Genomic DNA, 25,695 nt, shown 5'->3' on the forward strand with positions numbered 1-25,695 from the left:
GGGATGGGGTAAATGAAGTTTGTGGCCTCCGGGCTACTCCCGCAGCTTCAGTTAACTAATGCATTGCTAGTGGGTGACTGTGGGTGTTTGTCAGGGCTTGAAAATGTTTTACTTTCTCCTGTCTCCCTTGCACAGCATGTAGACTTTTGTTTAAATGCACACACGCACATACACAACTAATATGTTCTTTTGTCTGGTGTTTTATTCTAGCCCTATAAATGTAAACTGGCCTGTCACCGCTTCATAGACTACATATGAGGACAGCTGGTCTCAGGAGAGTGCAAGTGGACTCTCCCATCTCAGCCTCTAGCCTCTGAGAGTGACCTCAGAGGTCTGAGAAAGAGGGAGCCAGCAAACAGGAGAGAGAGAGCTGCCTGCAGCGACAGGAGGGAACCAGTTGGCAACTGGGCTCATCTTTGTCTTTGAGTTCTTTGTTGCAATCTCAGCTTTCTTCAACAGTGTCCACAAACCAAGCAGCCCTTTTTGACAGAAAAAGAAGAGAAATCTCCAGCAAAGGCAATCAGGTAAATCAAGATACCAGACAAGAGTCAAGTTCTCATTTCACAATCGTGAAAATGCTTGGCTAAAAATGAGGAGCCAAGTTCAGCTGAGTGTTGTCCACAAAATCTCACAGCGTTGCCGCCGTGCAGGGTCTTCACCAAGGACTTTTCTAACAGAATCAGCTTTCTTTACCTTTGTTGAAAATCTTGGTTCTGGAATTTTGCTGCTGTCTTTCTTTGATGAATGGCCTTGGTCTAATTATTTGTAGCTGAAGAATTTGAGCTTCTTGGAGCTTAAGTGTCCCATTGACCCATTGCTAGCTGTTTTCATGGAAATACATCACTCATGGCTTTGACAAACCTTAAAAAATTGGAAGTGTTCATTACGATGTCTTCTGAAATTCCTCATCTCTGTCGTAGCTGCATGGGATTGTGCCAAGCTACTTTTCTTCCTGAAGGGTAAATCTGATCTCTTAAAATACATCATTTATTTTACTTTTTGCTGTAGAAAATACACACAGCAGCACTTACACGAAGTCAACAATTTTTACTTGTGCAATTCAGTGCTGTTGACCACATTCTTCAAGTGTTGTAACCATTCTGACCCTTTCCCAAACTGTTCCTCCACCATTAAGATCAGCTCACTGTCCCCCAAGTTTCTCAGCTAAGCCTCCCAGTTGCTGCTTTCAGTTGGAGCCCACATCGGTGTTGAAAGAGCACCGTGCTCACGGCAGGTATTCTGTGCTACTGAAGCTAAACTGTTGTTTGGTTCTCAGCACACTCTAGGGGCTATTTCTGGTTTAAAATCGAAAGTGTATCTCAGGGCAGTAGTTTCAGGAGTTCATCCAGCCTCTAAAGGCCTAGAGAGCCTGGAATCCTTGAGAATTAGAAATCGTGTTCTGGATTTGCCCCCTTTTGATCAGAAGTCTTCTATAGACTCTTTATTCAACATGCTCAGTAATGGTAGTCAAGCACCGCTCAGTTCTGATCTCAAGACAAAGAAAGCAGTTGTTCATGGAAGCAATTAACCACACGCCCCATATCCTCCTCCTATTCCTATTCTATTCTGCCTCTGATTCTCCAGACAAGTAGAGACCAATTGCGGTGTCCTGCATGGCTGCTTGCAAGCTTTGAGAGCCCAGGTACCACACAGCAAACTAACAGAAACACTAAAGGCTAAACTCAGTGTCTATAAGCAATTGTCCTCCTCCCCACCCCTCTCTTTTAAAAAATCATTTTATTAGGGGTTCATACAACTCTTATCACAATCCATACATACCTCAATTGTATAAAGCACATTTGTGCATTCATTACCCTCGTCATTCTCAAAACATTTGCTCTCTATGTAAGCCCCTGACATCAGCTCCTCATTTCCCTCTCCCTCTCTGCTCTCCCTCCCTCATGAACCCTTGATAATTCATAAATTATTATTTTGTCATATCTTACACTGTCCGACATCTCCCTTCACTCACTTTTCTGTTGTCTGTCCCCCAGGGAGGAGGTTATATGTAGATCCTTGTAATCAGTTCTCCCTCTCTACCCCACCCTCCGTCCACCCACCCAGTATCGCCACTCTCACCACTGGATCATCCATCCTGGATTCCCTGTGTTTCCAGTTCCTATCTGTACCGGTGTACATCTCCCTTCCCTCTCTTTACCACTCCTGGTAACCATTAATAAACTTTGGTTTCTATACACTTGCTTATACTTGCCTTTTGATATTGTATATTTTATATACAATATCTGTCCTTTTGTGATTGTCTTATTTCCCTCAGAATGATGTCTTCAAACTCAGTCCATGTTGGAGCATGTATCAAAATTTCATTTCCTCTTCTGAATGCATCCTAGTCCATGCTTTGTTTACTCATTCATCTGTTGGTGGGCATTTAGCTTGTTTCTATTTTGGGGGTATTATGAATGGCTGTACAGTGAACCTTAGGGTATATGGATCTCTTTGCATCATTTGTTTCAAGTCCCTTTCAATTCCAGCAGTGGAATTGCCTGGTCGTGTGGCAGTTCTAATTGTAGTAATTTGAGGGACTACCATACCATCTTTCACAATGGCAATGCCATTTTTCATCCCCACAAGCAATAGACAAGGGTTCGAATTTACTCACAATTTGATCAACGTTTGATATTTTTTATTTTTAAAATGTTAACTATTCTAGTGGGAATGAAATGGTATCTCATTTTGCTTTTGATTTACATCTTTCTGATAGCTATTGATGTTTAATATCTTTCCATGTGTTTATTGACCATGTAAATGTCATATTTTGGTGATATGCCCATTCAATTCTGTGGCCCAGTTTTTGATTGGGATTCTGTCTTGTAGTTGATAAACTGTCAAATTTAAAATATATATTTTGGTTATTAGAGTCCTATCAAATACAGTTTCTGAATGTATTGTTCAAGTTGGCATTTTGTATTTTCACTTTCTAGGTAAAGTCTTTCCATTTTAAAAAAAATTGTCAAGGTCTTTTGAGACTCAACAGTTTTTAATATTTAAAACATCCATTTACATATCTTGAATTTTCCTATTTGTGATTTTCTTATTTTATTAGATAATTTATTTAGAAAACCAGGTCAGTCGTGGCCTTGCTTTTTCTTCTTAGAATTTCTGGCTTTAATTGTTCAGATTTTGATCCTACTCCATGAATTAACACACCATACAATTCAGTGGTTGAAATATATTAAAAGACTTATGCACTCATCGCCACAGTCAATTGCAGAAACTTTTCATATACTCATTATTATTAGCTCCTCATGATCCTGAAGCCTCCCCTGCCACAACCCTAAGGAACGTTTAATCTAGCTACTGTCTATATGGATTCTCTACCCTGGATTTCATGTAAAGAAAAGCATACGATAATATGTTAAATTGTAACCTAAAAATATTGCAGTAATACATTTTCCTATGCCCTCTGTCTGATGGCAAGACTATATCCCTACACAATGTTCTGAGGGGTTCAATGTTGACTTAATCTGCATGTGTATGCTGCATGTGTGTGCTGAAGACTTTGGGTCTTCACTATCATCCATAGCCACGTGCTCAGAATTTAAGCTCTAACACAATTCCCTTCTGTGATCTTGGATTTTTATTATTTACAGTCCTTGGATCACATAGGTTGTTGTGCTCCTTTCATGTGGACTTAGCTGATACCTTACTTCTATAACAACTAGTTTTTAGGCAATCCTTGAGGATACCCAGGCACTATCCTTTCTAGCAGGGCACCATCTGATTTCTTCAGCTCACTTTGGTGTAGCACCAATATCTTTAGTGATCTATTCATGAAGGCAAGGTCACATAGTAAGAACTTATTACCTCTGAGTTCAAACTCCATTTGTATATGGAATGTCTATATAGATCCCTGGCTTACTTTAGAGGCAATATTATCAGTTTTTTGAGAAATAATTTAAATAACCTCCAGGAGACATTTGATAATTCTAATAATAGCATCATTAATATACCCAATGGTATAGATTAAAGTACCATTGAGAAAAGGAAATATTATGCCTAGATAAGCTTTTAAAACTAAAATTCATGTTTACTTAAAAATCATTTTATTGGGGGAATCATACAACTCTTATCACAATCCATATATACATCCATTGTGTCAAGCATATTTGTATATTTGTTTCCCTCATCATTTGCTTTCTACTTGAGCCCTTAGTGTCAGCTCCTCATTTTTCCCCTCCCTCCCCACTCACCCCTCTCTCATCAACCCTTGATAATTTATAAATTATTATAAGTTTGTCATATCTTACACTGCCCAATGTCTCCCTTTACCCACTTTTCTGTTGTCCATCTCCCAGGGAGGAGGTTATATGTAGATCCTTCTAATTGGTTCCCCCTTTCTAACCCACCTTTCCTCCATTCTTCCAGTATCACCGCTCTCACTACTGCTCCTGAAGGGATCATCTGTCCTTGATTCCCTGTGTTTCCTGTCTGTACCAGTGTCCATCCTCTGGTCTAGCTGGATTTGTAAGGTAGAATTGGGACCATAATAGTGGGGAGGGAGGAAGCATTTAAGAACTAGAGGAAAGTTATATGTTTCATCATTGCTTCACTGCACCCTGACTGGCTCATCTCCTCCCCTCAACCCTTCTGTAAGGGGATGTCCAGTTGCCTACAGATGGGTCCCCACTCTGCACTCCCTCTCATACACAATGATATGATTTTTTTTGTTCTTTGATGTCTGATATCTGATTCCTTCAACACCTTGTGATCACACAGGCTGGTGTGCTTCTTCCATGTGGGCTTTGTTGCTTTGGGGCTAGATGGTCACTTGTTTATCTTCAAGCCTTTAAGACCCCAGATGCACATTCACTTTTACAGGTGAAAATTTAATTAACTGAATACTATTTAAGAAAGCAATGGGGCTTTGATTCAAGGCAAAAATTTCAACCACTCATTCACTAAAGCTACATTATGCCTGTAGGACTAAGATGTCACAGAAAGCAAGAAAGCGTGAAAAGGGTGAGTATATGGTAGTCTTGAATTGCTAGTCATTGGGAAGCCCCAGAAGCAACAGATTTGAACCAAAGTTCATTGACTTCCAAATCGGAGACCTTGGGATAGCTATCTTTCAATTATTCTCACATGAAGGTGTTTCACCTTTAAGTCCAAAGTACCACTTCGATTCCTTTAATCTACAACTTGCGTGTTTAAGATAGTCTGGTTCCCTTGGTGGGGGTTACAAATATTATAATTCTGATGTGGTTTATGAAGAATACTATACACCTCAAAAATACAAAATCTAGAATCCATGCACTCTACATGTGTCTTATTTTTAGTAGATCCCAATAATCTGTTTGTCTTCAATATGTCTTTACTTTGTTATATTTGATAGTGTGTGTATGCCTCACAATAGGACCCTTAAGTTTATCCTAATTTCCTCATTGATGACGTTTGCAGCTCTGGGGTTTACATTCTGGTATTCAATCCATTGTGAGTCCATTTTTGCACAAGGGGTGAGCTGTGAGTCCGGTTTCATTCTTCTGCAGATAGAGATCCAATTTTGCCAGAACCATTTGCCGAAGACCCTGTCTCTTTCTCAGCTAATGTTTCTTGGCCCTCTGTTGAAGATTAGTTTGCTGTAGGTGGAAGCTTTATTTCTATTCTGTTCCATTCATTGATGCGCCTATTCTTGTAGTAGTACCAGGCCGTTTTGACTACTGTGGTCCTGGAATAATTTTGAGAGCAGGTAATATGAGGCCTCCTTATTGGTTTTTTCTTTTGAAGGAGGTCTTTGCTTTTCCTGGTCTCTTCCATTGTTTAAAGGAATGAAGTTGGAATTTGGATTGGAAATGTGTTGTATTTATAGATTGATTTGGGTAGCACTGACATTATCACAGTATTATGTCTGGTTGCACAGTTTTACATGATGGGCTGCTAACTGCAAGGTCAGCAGTTCAAAACCATCAGCTGATTCATGGGAGAAAGACAGGGCTTTCTTTCTACAGTCTACCATGTCCTATAAGGTTGCTAGGAATAGATGGCAGTGAGGTTTTGTTTGTTTGTTTGTTTGTTTTTGTATTCATGAGCATGGGGTATTTTTCCACTTGTGTAGATCTCTTTGGGTTTCTGTAATAGTGTTCTGTGGTTTTCTTTGTCAAGGTCTTTTGTTCCTTTGGTTAGTTTTACTCCTAAGTGTTTTATGTTTTATGGGGCAATTGGAAATGTTATTGTTTTGTTGATGTCTTTTTCAGAGCTCTCTTACTATACTGGAATCAGATTGATTTCTGCTTGTTAATCTCATATCCTGCCATATTGGAAAATCTTTTAATTATTTCAAACAACCTTTTTGTCAGTTCTTTGGAGATTTCTACATATTAAATTATATCATCTGCAAATTGTGTGGTTTCACTTCTTTTTCATCCATTTCTTTTTTGTTGTATAATATTTCTGGCTATTACCAGAATAACAGTGACTATAGGGGACATCTTTGTCTGATTATCGCTCACAGGGGAATGCTTTCAGGTTTTCCCTGTTGAGTGAGATATTGACCATTGTTTTATCATATATGATATTTATTATGTTGAGAAATGGCCCTTCTATATATGTTTTGTTGAATATTTTAATCAGGAATATGATTTTATGTGATTAATAATGTTTTATTAGGGTGTTGGATATCATCAAATGTCTATTCTGTGTCAATTGATATGATCACAAGGTTCTTATTTTTGTTTATGTGGTGAAGTACATCAATTGTTTTTCTATTGTTGAAACATCCTTGCATACCTGGTATGACCCTACTTGCTCACAGGGCATTATTTTTCTGATAACTTGCTCAATTCTATTGGACAGGGCTTCATGGAGAATTTTTTCCAGCTACGTTCCTATTGGTCTGCAGTTTTCTATCCTTGTGGTGTCTTTACCTTGTTTTGGTATCAGGGTTATGCTGGAGCCATACAATGAATTCAGGAGTTTTCTTTCCCTTTCTAATCTCTAGAATTTTCTGGGTAGAAATGGTGAGAACTCTTCTCTGAATCCTTGGTAGAATTCCCCTTCTGAAACCATCTGATCCTGGATTTTTCTTGGTTGAAAGTTTTCATGACTTGCTCTATTTCTTATTTTATTAGAGGACTGCTGAAGTTTTCTAAAGTAGTCTGCATTGATTTAGATGGGGTGTCTCTAGAAATGTGTTCATGTCTTCTAGGTTTTCAAACTCGTTTGAGTACAGTTATTTTCCTAACGCCGTGTTATTATTCTTCTTATTTAATTGGTTCTGTTCTGATGTCACTTTTATTGATAATTCTAGATATTTGCATTTCCTCTTTCTTTTCCTTTGTTAAGTTTGCCAATTTGTTAACTCTTTCCAAGAACCTACTTGTTTTCTTTATTTGTTTCCATGGCTACCAGTACACTTCTTTCTGCTCTAACCTTTATGATGTTTTCCTATTGGCTGTGGGCTTATTTTGTTGCTTAAACTCTAGTTGAAGATGGTGAGTTAAGACATTGACTTTGATGTTCTTATCTTTTATCACACATGCACTGATTGCTGTAAACTGCCCTCTGGAAACTGCTTTTACTGTGTCTCAAAGCTCTTACCATGTTGCATTCTCATTATCATTTGGTTTAAGGATTTTTTTCTTTTACTCATTAATACACCTATTAACCAGTTGTTTTTCAGTAGTATGTTGTTCAGTTTCCACACCATTGGTTCCCCCTCTTGTTCTATTGTTGATTTCTGGTTTTATAGGGTTATTGTCTGAGAAAGTGAGTTGTGGAATCTCAATGTTTTAAAAGTTATTAAAGCTTCTTTGTGACATAACCTATGGTCTGCTTTGGAAAATAAACTACATACACTGGAGAAGGATGTATATTGTACTGTTGATGGGGGTAGTTATCTGTATCTGTCTAGGAGATTGAGTTGGTTGACAATGTTATTTAGTTCTTTTGTTCATTTATTTTTGTTTTCATTATTGATTTTTATTTTTCAATAATTTTATTGGCATATAATTTACATATAAAACAATTCAATAAGTCAGTCACATCAAGAAGAGTTGTACAATCATCACTACAATCTGTTTTAGAACATTTTCTTCATTCTTGGGCTCACTGTTATCAGATCCTCATTTCCCCCTAACCTCTCCTGCTATAACCCCAAGGAACCATCAGTCCAGGTAGTCACTGTCTCCATACATTTACCTATCCTGGATTTCATATACAGGAAAACAGGTCAGAACAAAGTAACAAAAATAGCAAAGCAAAACAGAGAAAAACTTCAACAGAAACGAAAGCAGAAAGTATTAAAAACTAGAACAAATGTAAATGGATCATAAGGGAGATCGAATGATGGAGTGCTGAATATTACCCTAATTGCATCTGCAACCATCCCCTTGACAATGCATTCTGCATGTTAGCACGGCTCTTCCCATGCCTGGTCCATGGTCAAAAGGGACTCATCGGGGGCTTTATCCACATGTATTTCCCCTTCATTTTTTCTTTTTAAACCCAAAGAGCTTTAGGAGGGATCAGAATGAGATCGATGATAAATAAGTTATTGCATTTTGACTTAACGACATCTGCCCTCATCAGTTTTACAGTGAACTCTGTCCAATAACAGGTCTGTTCACATCCCTCAAATATGACTGGAGGGCATTCACCAGAGGCTTAATCCGTGACGGACCCTGCCAATGGAGTTTGAGCTACCACTGCCATCCATGACACAAGGAGTTCCCAATTTAAGCGCTTATGCCATTCCCTTCTTGATATTTGGATTATAGTATTTACAATCCTTGGATCACACAGGCTGGTGTGCTTCTTCCATGCAGACTTAGTTGATGCCTCTTTTAGATGCTTTATATTTCTGTATCCTGAAACACAATTGTATCCTCCTTTTTTTGGTCATTTGAATCTACTCTAAGCAGCCTCTCTCCTCTTGGTGTTACTGCTGCCTCCAGTATAAGCCATTATGTATGTGTCCTCTTCAAAGCCACTGTAGAACACTTGCTCTATAGTCTAATGATAGGGATAACCCTTGACCATACCCTCTCAGGAATGATAGTATCAATATATAGTGGCATCAGAGACAGAGAATACCCAGTAAGGATTCCACCTAGAGGAAGGTGAGGGGCTCTGATGAGGTGCTAGTTGGGAGTCACCTGTATCTTACTTTCAGCCATGGCCAGATGATGGACCCCAGCAAAGCTGTCACTTTCCTGTGGGTAACATATCTTCAGATCCAGAGGACAGTCACTGGAGTCACTTCCACAGCTTTTAGTGTAACTTACTACCATTGAGTCAATGTCAACTTATAGGGACCCTATAGGATAGGGTAGAACTACCGCTGTGGGTGTCAAGCCTGACTCTTCTAAGGAGTAGAAAGCTCGGTATTTCTCTTGAGGAGTAGTTGGTGGTTTTGAACTGCTGATCAGCAGCCTAATGTGTAACCACTATACCAGCAGGGCTCCTCTTTAGTGTAAAGATGATGCTACTCAGAACACAGAGCAATGACTACTGAGAATTTCTCATCATCCCCATCAGGAACTGACAAGACTCAGCTCCGTTTGAAATTTGTTTCCTTATAGGTTTGCTTACTTTTGGCAAACAGTATGGTAAACATAAGATTGGATGGTCATACATTCCAACTGTGTTCTCAGTAAAATGATCAAGCAAAGGAACCTCCTTACCAGGGATCTCAGTAATATGCTTTTGACGAGCGCTACGTCCTCTCTCCAAAGGAAACTCAGACACCACCTCCCCACTGCAGCTTTACATCCACAGGTGACAGCACTCCTTCTATGAAGATTGCTTTGGGAACATTGCTCTGTGTCTTCTTATCAATCTATAAGGAAGCCTGGTGGCAAAGTGGGTTATGTGTTGGGCTGCCAAGTGCAGGTTTTAGAAGTTTGAAACCATGAGCTGTTCTGTGGGAGAAAGATGAGGCTTTCTGTTCCTGTAAAGATTTATAGTCTTGGAAATCTACAGGGGCAGTTTTATTCTGATCTATATAGTGACCTAGGTGACTATGAGTTGCAGTGAGTGAGTATTTACATAGGTCTCTCCTTCTAGTCCATTAAGTCATGAAGGTTGAAGTTCACGAACACTGTTGCCAGTACTCAACAGAGAGCCTGGGACACACCTTGTAGGCAATTGATATATGGTTGTCAATTGAACTAAACCAATTTATTTAATCACTCGGCTCTGCTACTTTGATATTTTACTTTAAAAAGGAAAAGGAAAACAAGGACGATTAAAAGCAAAGGTGGCCTGGCTCATGCGCATCGTGACAGCATTGCTGGTGTGCGCACTTGCACACTTGACTGTGGACACACGAAAGCTATGTTTCCTGGTTCCAAGAAGTAACACAATCAAAACAAGGCTTTTTGTACCTTTCTGCAGAGTCCCTGGTGGTACACCTGGTTAATCTGATAAGTTGCTATAACATGGTGATGTAGTCCCTGAACCCCGTGATTGAAAACCTACGGAGCACAGTTCCACTTTGACACATTGGAGACACCAGGAGTCAGCACTGCCTCTTGATTGGTCATTTTCTTTTTTTTAAATCATCTGATTGGGGACTCATACAGCTCTTATCGTAATACACAGATGCCTCCATTGTGTCAAGCACATTTGTACATTTGTTGCCCTCATCATTTTCTTTTTTTTTCAACACTCATGTTATTATGGTTATAATTAAAGATGTTATCATTTTGTGTGTTATTCACAAAATTTATTTAGAACATAAGTCAATGCTATTAACTTGAACTTGGGGTATATACACAAAACATACACAACCTTATGTAAAATACTTTTCAATAGCAACTTCACATTTTAAAATAGCGGAAACAGTATCTGTGCTGATTTTTACTTTAACTTCATGGAATAAGAAGGGAACAGCATTCACCTAGGGAAGGTGATATTGAAAACAACATTCTCAATTTTAACAACATCTTCCTCTGCCTTTGTACTTACTAGAGGCTACCCAAGGTCCTGTGAGGATTGATTTGAAGGGGAAGAAAAAAGCCAACCACAGCTTTAAGACCTTACTTTGGAAGAATGAATGAAAAATCAAATTTGAAAGGTGAGACTTTCTTCTTTTCTCCTCCTCCTCCTTCTTCTTTCTTCCCCAAATAAGTGGTCTTAGTTTTTCTTCTTATAGAAAAACTTTGAATCCATTTATTATAAATATATCTAAACCATTAATTTTTGCAGCTTGCAGGTAAAGTCCAGCACTTCGTTTCTACACAGTCTATGGAATGAGGTCCGTAGAGATCATCTAATCTTAAATCGTGACATCATCCATTCAAGTCTTGGCACAATCCCTCACCAGTAAGAGCACAGCACGCCTGGATATGCCCCTGGTGAGCTTTCATAGAAGTGAGCCTCAAAAACTGGGAGATTTCTGCTACAATTATGCATTTGTTAACATCTTATTTATTAGCAAAAATTAGTAAGCCAGCTTTCCTGAGGTCCTCATGTGCTACCATTTTATAGAGTTCTCTCCTTACAGAAATCCTTTCTGTGTTTGTACTGTCCATGACAACTATTACAAACTCAGGGTTAGTAAGGGTTCCAGGAAGAACGAAGAGATTCTTGGCCACCGATATTCCCCATTAGGAAATACGTATTATTAACCACTATCTCTTCAACATTACTTCCTATTGTAGGAGATGCACGCATAACTTCATTCATAGAAAGTTGAGAGAAAACCGTTTCACCTGCATGATTTAGCTCAACAATGATAACTTGGCGCCCATCCTCTGGAAGCAGATCCCACTCTAGCCCTCTCTCACCCCTCCCCTCCCCGAGGGAGGCCCAAGCCCAGGCCTCCCGGGCCACAGTCCACCCCCAACTTCTCTTGGGTGGTCAACATCCTCATTCTCAAGACATTTTCTTTCTACTTGAGCCCTTGGTGTCAGCTCCTTATTTTGTCCCCTCCCTCCCTCACCCCTGATAATTTATATGTCATTATTTTGTCATGTCTTATACTGACTGATGTCTCCCTTCACCCACGTTTCTGTTGTCAGTCCCCCAGGGAGGGGGTTATAGGTAGATCATTGCAATTGCCTTTCCCTCCCTGCCCTGCCCCACCCCAACTTCCCCTGGTATTGCTACTCTCAATATTGGTGCTGATGGATTAACCTATCCTGGATTTCATGCTCTTCTAGCAGTGTACATGCTCTGGTGCAGCCAGATTTGTAAAGTAGAATTGGGGGCAGGCTAGTTGGGTGAGCATTAAAGAACTAGAGGAAAGTTGTATGTTTTATAGGTGCTATACTGCACCCTAACTGGCTGGTCTCTTCCTGTGACCCTTCTCTAAGGGGATGTCCAATTGTCTACAGTTGGGCTTAGGTTTTGGGTCTCCACTCTGCACTCCCCCTCATTCACATTGACATGCTTTTTTGTTCTGGGTCTTAGATGCCTGATACCTAATCCCATGGACACCTCATGATCAAACAGGGTGGTGTGCTTCTTCCATATGGGCTTTGTTGCTTCTCAGCTTCTCAAGCCTTTAAGACCCCAGGATTGGTCATTTCTTTCTGGTATGGTTTAGCAAGGAGCCCGGGTGGCACTGTGGATTATGCAGTGGGTTGCTCACTTCCAAGTCAGATTTGAACCCACCAGCTCTTCCTCAGGAGAAACCCGAGCCATTTAACGCCCATAAAGATTTACAGCCTGAGAAACTCAAAAGGGGAAGTTCGGCTCTATAGAGTCTCTTTGTGGTCAAATTGACTTGACAGTAAGTTTGGTTTTGATGTGAGTTTATACTTTCTTCTCTTTTTAAAATGAGACTGTCTACTTCTAAAGAGTAGATAACTACCTCCCTGTACACATACGTTTGAGATTATGCCAAGGATTCTCCAGACGTTATTAACATTGCTTCCTCATAAAATCTGGCTTTGCACACCAGGAAGGTTAAAGAGACTTAATGCAAGTTAAAAACAAGCATTCATTCCCTTCTCTAATGATGCACACACGGTTGGCTTTTTCTCTTAGCTGTTGCTGGGTGGTGCTATGATATCATCGAGGAGGAAAAGATGAAATCCAATACAAAGACCTTTTTAAAGAAATTTAGTAGAAGGGCTAATGCCTACTATGCAGATGATAGTGATTTACATACCATTGGGAGCCCAGACACTGCCCTTTTGGATTGCTTTATATACCCTAATTTTAATTCATGTTTAGTTCGATATTTTAGATTCTTGCTTCCTTTGTGTTTGAAAGGCATTCCACAGCCATCTATAACATGTATACTGTGTCCAAACAGAAACTTGCTCTATTTCTTCCTGCAGCTTGTCGTTTATGCTACATTTAGCAAATTTTGTGTTGTGAAAATTCAATAGAAAACAGGGTTGTTGAATAAACCTTTGAGAAGACAGCAAAGTGGATCAAAGCTTTTTAGGCTCTCAAGTGGATCTTTCATGTATCCTTGATTCACAGATCTGAAAGGATCTGCAGAGAACATAAATTGAAGTCACTTGCCTCTAGCCCGTGCCACAAAGGACTTGCTGAAATACAAAGGGAGGCATATGTCTATTCTTTCAAGTCATTTAAAGAATTGTTTTCTATCATTAACATTCATTAATTGCTGCTTTCAACAACCTTTCCTAACAGAAAGCTCTATCTTGAATCTGACCTATGCTTTTCAATTGTCTTTTCTTCTAAGTTATTTGCTCCCCCACAGGGGAGATGACAAAAGACCATTCTCATCCTATTATCACATAACACATACATGAAGTCTCTTCATGTCTCCACTTTCAATGCTCGGATCATCTGTGCCACTGTCACAAGTATTCCCAAGTTTCCCAAATCCATCTCCCCTGTGGGGGCACATTATTTCCCAAGCGCCGAAGCATGAGTAACGAGGTGATGTTGGGTCCCGGAGTGTGAGAGAGGGTGGACGTTCCTCCAAATAGGATTTGCTTTGAGAAACCAGAGTTTATTTAACCACATGTCACATGACAGGCAGAGTGCTGATGAGCTGTGCTTCCTGTAGGTCATTCTGCCAGAGTAAACTTAATCCAACGTTTCTCCAATTAATATGTATTTTTTTCTCCTAGTACATGTTCCCAATGAATTTCACTCATTTTGTCTTTTCCTCCAGAGGTAAAAGAGCTTGCGTGTCTCCGTATACACCCAGCTTCCCTCATACACAGTGTTTTCCTTCTGGAAAAGGCAGATGAGCTAGTGTGGGCTTTTTAAGGTTTCCTGCCCTGGTGGCATAGTGGTCAGATGGCTTCCTGGGCTGCTCACCACAAGGTCAGCAGTCCAAACCACCTACCACTCCGCCGGAGCCAGAATAGGCTTTCTCCTGCCCTAAAGAGTTACAGTGGAGAACCACAGTGGAGAGTCTACCCTGCCACACAGGTCACTCTGAGCTGCCAGCAGTGAGTGGATGTCCCTAAAGATAGGCTGGGGGCAGATCCAGACTTGGGCAGGGTCCGTCATGGCAGAGGCAGCAAAGGGTGTCTTTGGTAAATGTTTACTACATCAGTCACTTAAATAAATGGGTTGGGGCTGTGTATGAAATAGTTATCACCATGGAATTTCAGAATATTGCGCTAAAAGAATGGGGATACTTATGAAGAATTTCACAATATCAGGCGAGGTGGTAATTTATCATCAAGGGAAGATCCCATGACCACTACTTACCAAGAGTGGGATTCTGGGACAGTTGCTGAAAACTTGATGAGTCACACATCACTTATTTATAAGGTAAGGTGAGTAATTATAAATTTAAAATACTTTATGTGAATTAAGTGGGGGAAAATATGTAAAGTGCTCAGCACATGATAGCCAAAAATACACCCCCACGGAGGCAAATCCTACTAAACGATCGCACACAGGGTTTCCAAGGTAATACGTTTTTATAGCAGCAGATGGTCTCACCTTTCTCTCCAGGAGTGGCTGGTGGGTCTGAGGGCTCAACTTACCGTGAACACTCCCAGACTCCCCTCACAGCTCTCCCAGGGCTCCTGTAGCCACCGTTAATTTATACAGGAATCTAGTTCCTTCTTAGTTTTCTAGTAATAGCGTCAGTGTATCTGTTTTCTTATACTTTTCCCATCAGATGATCAAGATTTTTTCCTGATACTCAGTTAAAACCTGTCCAGTTTTATATGTATTTTTTGTTGTTGGCTTTTTCTATGTTCTTGAACTTGCTACTTAAATATGTGAATATAACACCACCAAGTAGCTGGCATTCAGCCTTTTCCAGGCACAGTAAAAGGCCACTTGGTTTATACTAAACGTACATTCTTCCCACTCCCACACGCAGGGAACTGTTTTATTTGTGATGGAGCCATGTCTTAGGAAGACACCTGGGACCACACGTGAAAAGTGCACATTCTAACATAGGTTCTCACAGCTTTCAGGCCCATCCGCTACTCTCAAGGCACACGTTTAGTCTCCTATTCCAGAGACTAAACAATTCTTTTTTTTCCTCTAATTTGTGAATTAACTACTGACAAGAGAAACACCATAGCAATATCATTTTATAAATATAACTCATGCTACTTACTTCAAATCCTTTTGGAATAAATATTAACGATGATGTTACATGTGCCAAGCGTGTTTAAAATGAGTGGGGTATTAAATCATTGATTAGTAGTAGCAGGTTCAAATTATTTGATGATGGGTTAGTGTTGGCCAAGTTAGAAGGATTAATATTTGCCACATTGTCACACCTTTACTTACAGGTTTAACAGGCCTTAAGTCAACATGATCCTGGTAGTAGGAGTGTGTATCAAGTCCACCTATAAAATCAACTGAAAATATAACATAGCCCAATATAAATCAACGTGTGAGTGAAAAATACAGAAAAGACCATGTTTAAATCGACTCCATAAAATAAAAGTAACAGAAGATATGTTTGTTCTAAAAAATGAGAAAAAGTATGTTCATTGTAAACACCAATAGCAAACGTCATCTGCTGTCAGAATGCTCTGGAGAAGAACCACTCCACAGGGCTTTCTTGGCTCAATAATAATTTCGGGGCAGATCACCAGACTTCCCATCCTGCCTCTGGGTGGGTTTCAACCGCCAAACATTAGGAAAGCAACTGATCACGAATTGCTTGCTTTCTTTGGGGACATTTTAGTCTACATAACAGACTACTGAAAATATTGCTAATGACTAAATATAAAAAAAATTTCAAGAAACCTGCAAAAATAGTGAGATCTTAAGAAGTAAACAAATAAAACCTCCAAGCCTACTGCTGAGTTAATTTTGATTCATATGACAGATCCATTTTAGGGACTGAAAAATCAGAGTTGTTATTGGTTTCCGTGAGAAAGGAAGTAACATTAAATAACATTAGACTTTAAGTTATGTGTTTGCCTTTAGGCATGTAGACATATTCTTTCTGTATATATCTTCTTGCTATATTTTTCTTCTTATTGCCAGAATCTTTCTCCCCCTTTAAAACATTTATTGCTTCCTTAGAAAGGACTTTCAGAAGCCACATAATCTATCTCGACACCTGCTGTCTTCAAATCCTTTCTTGAGAAATAGGTGTCTGCCTTTTGCAACGAAGGCTTGACCTCCTCTCTGGTAGAATGGGCAAGGTGCACAGTGACTATAAACTCACTATCATTTGCAATACTGTTCCCAATTTCTTTCTATTTAATAAAAATATCTTTCTTTTTTATATTCCTAATGTCCATGGCTAATCTCACTTTGCCTTATTTGATTTTTGTATTATGGCATATTGAAAATGTTCTGTACTTCAAACCAAGTCCTGGTTGTGTTATAGAAGAATAGACACACAGGAACACTGCACCTTGAGAAGTGCATGCACAAGCGTATGTGTGTATGTGGACTCAGGTAAACTGTATGAAAAACTGATTGTACCTTATTCTCAAATAAGGAATGGTAAGGAATGATTTTAGTAAGCTGATGCAGAGGTATGGTGTAGTGGTCATACTCCTATGTTGGACTGCTAACTGCAAGATCAAGAGTTTGAAACCACCAACTGCTCCTTGGGTAGAAGATGGGGCTCTCTACTTCAGTAAAAAGTTACAGTCTCAGAAACCGAGGAAAGATCTACCCTGTCTTAGTGGGTCACTATGATTTGGAATTGCCTCGATGGGAGTGATTGTTGTTGTTGTTTGCATTTTGTAGAGAGAGATGAGTGAGTCAGACATTCTATTGAGGCCTTGACCAACTCTAGCTTTAGCCAAACTCATCAATCCCCCATCCGCTCCATTGTTTCCAATTCTTTGGAGGAGCTGAGGTAAGGCTGGGTAAGTCAAAGTCTCACCTATTCATCCGATGCACATCTGAGCTTTGGAATTAAATTGAGTGTCCAGCTGCAGTAGCAAGAGATTCTAGGAGAGCCTGGAGACCATTTCCCCACCCTTAATACGCCACCTAAGTTATCTGCACACACACCTGTCACCTTAAGGACCAAATCAGTGGAAGGGGAGCCAATTTGAGACACAGAAAATATTTCCCCAGAGAAAGTAAGCACTGTCTAAAACGGAATCAAAATTGTCAGATGGGAATGTTTGTATCAGGTTTTCTATTTAGTAAAAATTAGACTCTTCTGCTCTGTTAACCAATGGGTGTGATGTAGAAGGATGGTCAGATTAATTAAAAAATGAACCATCACATAATTCATGGGGCACCTTTGGAAGTTAAAGAGAATTTCTAAAACAAATTTTAAAAATTCTAAATATATACTAATATATATGTATAAATGAATAAAATGGTTCAATTCAAAATAATTTCTAAAAATAATGATAGTATGTGTATATTTTCCTATATATTTTAAAGCAAAATAGAATTCCTTTATATTAATCAGCTTAACATTAATATATAACATTTAAAGAATCATTATTTTTGGTATGTATGTACTTGAATCTGCTTCATAGTCCACTCTGTGTCTAATATACTGAATCACTGTTTTTTTTTAAAACACCGTATGTATGAACAAACATATATATACATACATTCTTCTAAAAATTCCCTCTAAATTATATGACGGTTCAGTTTTTAATCAACATGATCTAGCTACTAAAGTGTCTCACCTACTGAGTAACAGGGTAGGAGAGAAGATGCTTGATTAAATAGCTAATTGGATAAAAACTTAGTCCAGCCTGAACATTTAAGTTACTCTTTTAAACACTGCTCACACTGTCTCTTACTCTCATATTGAAAAAATATATGTATGTATATATATAAAATATATTTTAAAATTTAAATTTTACATTTTCTCATAAATTCACCTGTGATCTCTCAAAGCTTTATTTTATGATTATAGTTATTGACAACAACGGACTCTTCTCTGTAAATCATAGTATTTTTAACTTAAGAAATACTTTTTCTATAGGTACTGGTAAACAACAAGCAATTTTGCTAAATGAAATATATATGTAATATACTTTAACCCAGGATTAAATATACTTTTTCCTCAGGAACTGTTAGTTTGTTCCATTCAGAGTCTTTTTTTTAACAAAAATCTTATATATATAAAAAAAACATAAATTGATTTTCACCAGTTTTTTCCTGTTCTTTAGTTGCTATCCAGTTGATTTTGACTCATGCTGACTTCATGAGGGTCAGAGTTGAAATGGATTCCATAGGGTTGTCAATGGACTTGAACCTACAGCCTTCTGATGAGCAGCCAAGAATGCTAACAGTTTGCATCCCCACGGACTCTTTGCCAAATATGAAACAAACAAAAAAAACAAACAAACCCAACTTCACACCATCAAGTCAGTGCTGACTCAATAGCAACCCCTTGTGTCTGTGCTTTCGGATTTTTCTGCAGATCCTGAAATTTTCCTTACTTTGTTTAAGATCCCTAATATTCATTTGAATTCTTAGCCAGTTAGTCCCAATGCCAGTTCTCAGGAAGATGTTCTAACCCTTGTATTTCGGTTGCTTATTGGAGCCACTCTGTCTTCTTTCTTCACGAAATGGCAATTGTTGTCTCTGAGATATTGGGTGGTGTTTTATTTCTATCTAATTGATGCTATGTTTTGCACATTAAAGTTTTTTTAAATTCCGTTTTGGGATATCTGAATAAGCAGGGCAGATGTGCTATTGCGCTCACGAGGCTGGCAGGATTTAGAGACTCACCACTGGTCTCCTGTTGGTTGTTACAGCAGATGGGAGTTATGTGCACTTCTCTGTGTGCCGTCATGCAGAGCAGCTTGGACCAGTGGGTGAGGACTCAAATGGTGGTGAGGTGGCTGGGCAGTGTGGGCATGATTGCTGTCTTCTTTTTTACTACAAGCTACCAGTGTGTGCATTTGGCAGTTCAGTGTGAGCAGTGCCAAATATCAGGTGGCTGTCCTGATAGGAAGACTTCTTGTAAAAGTTCAAAATAGCCATGCTTTACTAGGCCAGCTGGCAATGAATTGTTCTATTTGCCTTCTTGTTACTGCTTTTGTTTAGCTTCTCCTCCCAGTTGGCATTAAACCCAGTCCTCTATCCTTTCCTCTGACGATCAGGGTGCAGGATTATCATCTGTATTGAATTCATTTGGTGCCTTGTGCTGAGTGTTTCAAGAGTCTGAGTAACCCATTTGCCCAATCTCCTATCTTGCCATAGTCCAAAACAAATATAAACACATATAGTATCATATATTAGACAATATATGTTAGGTATATGTATTAGACCAAACTCTGTGTTCAATGGACACCCTGTCTTCATCAGTAATACTCTTGTCTTCATCTCGTTAGGGTTCCTTCAAAATAGGTCCTAGCAAACCAGATCGTTCTGAGGAATCTGCAGGCTAATTACATTCATGACAAAAGGGTCAGCTCAGAAGGTTCCAGTGACTGCATATTATTATCCAGAGGGATAATCTTCAGATATTTTCTCAAAGGACAATCACGGAGACTTATAATGAAGAAGTTTGGAGGAAATTAAAAATGATTGTTTCGTAAAAAGGCTGAGAAAAAAAATTTCCCTCATAACAATGCACCTGCTCATTAGGAGGTTATCCAGGCGGTCTCATTAGACCTTCACTTTGAAAACTCACCCTAACGAGCCTACATCCATTTTTTGTCTCTTGACACTTCTTTTTGTTCCTTGAAACTCAGAGAATATTTAAAAGGAACACAATTCGATTTGTTGAAAATGCCCAAATGGCTGCTCTGACGTGTCTGGAGAGACGGAAACATCTTTTACAAAAGTGTATCAACCTAAATGGAGAACATGTGGAAAACCAGTAACTTCTCATTTAGATATTTTGTTTAATGAAGGTTTCTAATAAAATTTAAATACAAGTTAATAATGAATTTCCCCCAAAAAACCTACCAAAAAACAACAAAGCTCCAGGAATTGATAGAATACCAATGGAAATGTGTTCATAAACGGATGCAACTCTGTATCATATTGGCTATTCAAAGGCATTCAGCTGTGAGGATCTTTTAAAACAAACAAACAAAACCCAAAGGCTATAGACAACATTGACACGAATGGGTATTCCAGACCACTTCATTGTGCTCATATAGAACCTGTGCATTGACCAAGAGGAAGTCTTTCTAAGACAACAAGAGAAAACTGCGTGGTCTAAAATCAGGGAAGATATGTGTCACAGTGTATCCTTTCAGGGAGAAGAGAAGAACACAGCCTGAGGACTGGAGGCAGGCTGATTAATCTCTATCCAAACACAGGTAACACAACCTGGCTGGCTGCCTGGAGGTACTTGCAGATGAAGATCAAAAACCACAGCCTCCAGTATGTATTACAGCTCAATGTAAAGAAAACAAAAGTTTCACAGCTGGACCAACAGACACATCAGGAAAAATGGAAACTAGCTTGTATTTGTCAAGGATTTTTTTTAACTTGGATCTAAAATCAATGCTCATGAAAGGAGCAGTCAAGAAATCAAACTATTTATTGCCTTGGGCACATGTGCTACAAAAGACCCCTTGGATGCGTCCAAGGGTAAAGATTTCACTTTGTAGACTAAGGTGCGTCTGTCCCAGGTCATGGACCTTTTCATCCTCTTCTATGCATGTGAAAGCTGGACAGAGGGAGTGATGCATTTGGATGATAGTGCAGTGGTGGTATACTGAAAGAACCAGGCTCTTCCAGAAGAATAAGCAAAATGATCTCGGAGGAAGTACAGTTAGAATGCTCCCTAGAATCAAGGATGAAAAGTCTGTCCCGCGCCCTTTGTATGTGTTGTCGGGAGAGAAAAAACAAAACAAATCAACACCAAACCAAGTGGAGTCCGACTCATGGCAACATGGTAGGAGGGCATAGCACTGTCCCTTTGGGTTTCTGGGGCTGTGCGTCATTACAGGAGCGGAAAGCCTCATCTGTCTCCTGAGGCGTGGCTGATGGGTGCAATCTGCTGACATGGGGTTAACCATCCAATGGGTCATTCATTACACAACTAGTGACCCATCAGAAGAGACCAGTCCCGGGAAGGCCATCGTGCCTGGTAAAGTAGCAGGTCAGAAAAAGAGGAGGACCTTCGGATATGGATTGACCCAAAGGCTGCAACACAATGGGCTCTGACATAACAGCAAGAGCGAGGATGGTACAATACCGGGCAGTGTTTGGTTCTATGATTTTACATGAAGTCACCATGAATCAACTGACTCAATGGCATCTAACAATAACTTTCTGACTCACCTCATATTTTAGAACAAAAAATTAATACAATTAAAACTTAGTGTCAACCAGGAGCATCTTTGTTATACACAGCATCACTTTCTTCTTCCATTCTCAGAAACTGAATGTCATTCTACCAGGTCCCATAGGGAGAGCCCACAGCCTAAGAATCATTAACCGGCAGTTGTTTTGAACCTAGTCCCAGTGCCAACTTCTAGTAGTGCAGCCAGGCAACTTCTTGGAAGAAATAATGTTACTTATAACAGAAAACTTTGTGGTTACTTGCTCTCATGATGAGAATTTCCTGACAAAGATTCTCACTGAAATGAAGAGACTAAATAAAGAACTACTCTGGCTGTAGAGCAGCAGCACATAATACAAAAACAGATTTTTCCCCTTATAAATGCTTCCGAGTCAATGTCAATTTTCAATTTGATTACAAGATATTTTAGCTAATAATAAAACTTATTTCAGATAATTCAGTGCTACTAAATCAAGCGTCCCCTCTGTCATTGGCTTTAAATGAGCTGTTGAATTGTTTCTGACTCAGGGTGACTTAATACAGGACTCATAGGATTTTCAAGAACTTAATTTTCAAAAGCATATCATCAGGCCTTTCTTCTAAGGCATGTCTGGGTGGATTTTAACCATCAATGTTTTATTTAGCAGTATAATCAACATAAAAAGAAAACAATGCAAGACTCTTGAGTAGATTCCAGTTCATAGAGACCCGATATATACAAATGAGAATTTATGGCCCTGAGCCTCCCCACTCCCACTGCTGCTCTTCAGATAGAACAGGCAGTTGCTAACCTGGTACCTTCATATGAGAAGTAATTCATCACATGACATGTGAAGTAAAAGATTCCAAACCTTTCCACACTCCAAAGAAGCAAGAGAACGAACATGAACAGACGAATGTTCCCCCATGTGCATACCCAGTGCACTTCACAACAGCAAAACACTGGAAACAACCCAAACTCCCACCAGTTGAAGAATGGATGGAGAAACTATGGTACATAGCGCAATGGGATACAATGTACCCCTCAATAAGGCGCTGAAAACAAGAAGTCCCTCATAAGATGGAGGGGCCTGGAAGCCATTATGTTAAGTGCAGTTAGCCAATCACAAAAGGACAAATATTGTATTAATTCACTGCTATTAAGGATAAAACCAAGACAAAGTTAGCTCCAGTTTCTAGGCCGCATAGGCTTCTAATTTGGTCTCCTAACTAATAAGGCAGCATGCACATCTAGCTTCCATAAAATATTTATGACTCCTTTATTAGAACATCTCAAAAGCCAACATAAGAGAGACAGCACCACTACAGACAGGTCAATGTCTCATGGGGGGGGGAGGAGAGGAGGAGAAGACCAGTTAATGCCCACCACATAAACAGTGTTCTACGGGCACCCCAAATTAATAGGTAACCCCATGAGCAATCAGTGAACTTTAGTTGGAGATTGGATAAAAAGGAGGGTGTGTTAGTCCGGGTTGACTAGAAAAATCAATTCATAGGTACTCATATGTGCGTAAGAAAGAGTTTTATATACAAGAGTAATTGAATATTGAGAAAACGTCCCAGCCCAGTCCAGATCAAGTCCATAAATTTGATATTAGCCCATATGTCTGATACCAATCTATAAATTCCTCTTCAGACTCATGAGACACATACAAGATGTCAAGTACAGGAAGATCACAGGCCAGTGAGTGGAAAGTCTTGTGAAACCTGTGGTGGTGTAGGCATCTCAGCACTGCCGTGGGTCATTACAAGGCTTCTCCAGGTCCTGGGCTCTTGCTGCCATCAACATAGTTTCATGTGACTTGTCAGTAGAGAATATCTTAGGCAGTTAGCCTGCATCCCGCTTCTAGTGAACTATTTATCTCCTTAGTGCCTCCAAATGAGGTCATCAAGCTGTGACCTGATTGGCAGGATAAATTCCACCCCTTCACTCGTAAGTCTCAAATTGACAACAGATTATGTAACTACCACAGAGTGGGGGTCTCATGTCTACATACCACAGAGTGGGGGTCTCATGTCTACATAGGAAGGAGCAATTGCATTTCAGATGTTGGGTAGGCTGAGTAGGGCACTCAGACATTGGGAAAGATGCTTAACACTGCTTATAGTGACCCCAAAGGGAAAAACAAACAAACAAACAAACCACCTACTACTTTGTTCCCAACCAGGCTCTTAGGATCTTGTTCTTAACCAACTCGGTGATCCAGATAATGTGCTATAGACAACTTGGACATTAGACTCTGTACTTCTGAGATTCGCCATATCCTTCATAGGCCACAGCAGAAGCATTCAAATTGGAAACCTGACTAAGCAAACTGGACTTTGCCTTCAACCCACTTAGAACAGAGCCAAGTAATGGAAATACCCCATTTTTACTTTAAATTGAAATGACCTAATGCAAGATGAAGTAGACAGTCACTACTCCAAGGTGAAAGAACGAGTGGTCATTGGACTATGGGTAGGTTCAGACCTATTGGTCTGAGGGAAATCAATGAATAGTGGCCAGGAAGCAACGTATATTTGCTTTCTTCATGCTTTCTCTGCCTTTATGCAACAAGTGTTAGTGTACCAGACAGGGCTCTGTCCTCACAACTGAGGGTTACTGAAAGGGCTGCCATGTTGCCAACATTTGCTACATGTGTAACTAGTATCCTGTCACCACATCTTGGAGATATGCAAGCTAACTATTCATGTAATCGGGTCTGATAAATTCCACATGTGCCATAACAAAGTGTATGAAATTCTCTTTTCAACAATGCTATACCATTGACTAAAATGATTTTACTATCATTAGAATTGTTTTAAAATTCATTGGAATGATTTATAACATACTGTGATAAAATGACAATGATTTCCCTGAAATTGAACCAGAGACTTATAGAAACAACAGTTATAAGATTGGATTTTGAGTTCTTACTTGGTCGTAGTCCTAATAAAGGAGCAATTAATTTTTACAACAAGATCACTGAAGATATGGGTGCCATAGCAAAGTGTGGTGAAGAAACCAGATGGTGTTCAGCTATCAAGAATAATCATGTCTGGAGTCTTATAGGCCTGTCTCAAAATACGTAGCCACCTACATGAGGAGTCAGCCAAGTCCACAAGGAAGAAGCACACCAGCCTTTGTGATCCAAAGACAGCTTTGTGATCTTGTAATCCAAACCTGGAGAAGGGAATGGGATCAGTTTCTAAATCCTAAAATCCATTTTGGTAGCCTCAAATCTGTTTTCAGACTCCCTATTTAGGATATGATGCAGGTGATTTCCCAATGCAAATAGGCTAGGAATATCAACAACCCAAATGCTACAGAGCACTGTAAAGTGAACTTTAGCAACTGTACTTAGATTTGGAATGTAACATTTTATAATTTACTCCCCTTATGGACTTATGTGAAATTATTCTCAATTTTTAATAGTCTCTGCTTTCTCTTACATGGAGGTTCCTATGGATTTTATATAGTTACTGTTGATGGATCCTTGTCTGCCTTTGACTTGCATATTTATTTGCATAGGAAAACTGGGATCAGTGGAATTATGAGGACAGTAAAAGAATTCATGATTACCCGGGGACACAGAGGGGAGGGTGGAGGAAATGAGGGATTGTTTCTTATACATTGTGGTGGTATCAAATTTATGTTTAATTGATAATTATATGTTGGTGTATTCTTAAGCACTCAGTACCTTCTTTGGGTGGATGTGATAGAAAATGTGAGTGTGTGCACAGGAGCAAATGAAGGGAGAGGAAGAGGGAGTGAAACACATCCTAGCTCAGAAAGCCCGGAGGACGATATTCCGATGTTCCTGCTTAGAGCAGTCAAAGCACAGAGAAGACCATAGGGCCGGCCCCACTACGAGACACAACATCCCTCCCTGATTCATAACACTATGGAGACAACACTGGAGACACAGTACAGGAATTGTGCCTGATCTGACCTCACCACCCTGAGGCAAAACAGTAAAGCCATGCAACTGAAAAGCAAGGGGAACATAGCAATGAAGTCCCAAGGGAATACCAAACATAGATTTTAGGGCCAGGGTGTAGGACCCCATCAGACTCAACCAGGAAACACTCCTAAAGGTCAACAAACAGACCTTGAACTATTTATAGGCTTTTCTTTTTTTTGTCATCTGCTTTGGTGTTGCTATTTT

The 25,695-nt window shown here is 39.5% G+C and overlaps 1 protein-coding gene and 1 pseudogene across 1 annotated transcript in view; both read right to left on the bottom strand.

Annotated features, from left to right (window-relative positions):
- Window positions 1-11,220: 11,220 nt before the first annotated feature.
- On the bottom strand, window positions 11,221-11,691 carry LOC142448798 (ADP-ribosylation factor-like protein 5A pseudogene; annotated as a pseudogene).
- A 2,756-nt stretch (window positions 11,692-14,447) lies between these two features.
- NKAIN3 (sodium/potassium transporting ATPase interacting 3) overlaps window positions 14,448-25,695 on the bottom strand; it is a 384,353-nt gene continuing 373,105 nt past the window's right edge. Inside the window, exons 6-7 of the mRNA XM_075550845.1 lie at window positions 15,646-15,716; window positions 14,448-14,510 (exon numbers count right to left, since the gene is read on the bottom strand). Of these exons, the coding sequence (XP_075406960.1) occupies window positions 14,448-14,510; window positions 15,646-15,716 (134 nt within the window). The remainder of the gene's footprint in view (window positions 14,511-15,645; window positions 15,717-25,695) is intronic.

This window comes from Tenrec ecaudatus, chromosome 5, assembly GCF_050624435.1.
Source record: "Tenrec ecaudatus isolate mTenEca1 chromosome 5, mTenEca1.hap1, whole genome shotgun sequence".
Classification (NCBI taxonomy): domain Eukaryota; kingdom Metazoa; phylum Chordata; class Mammalia; order Afrosoricida; family Tenrecidae; genus Tenrec; species Tenrec ecaudatus.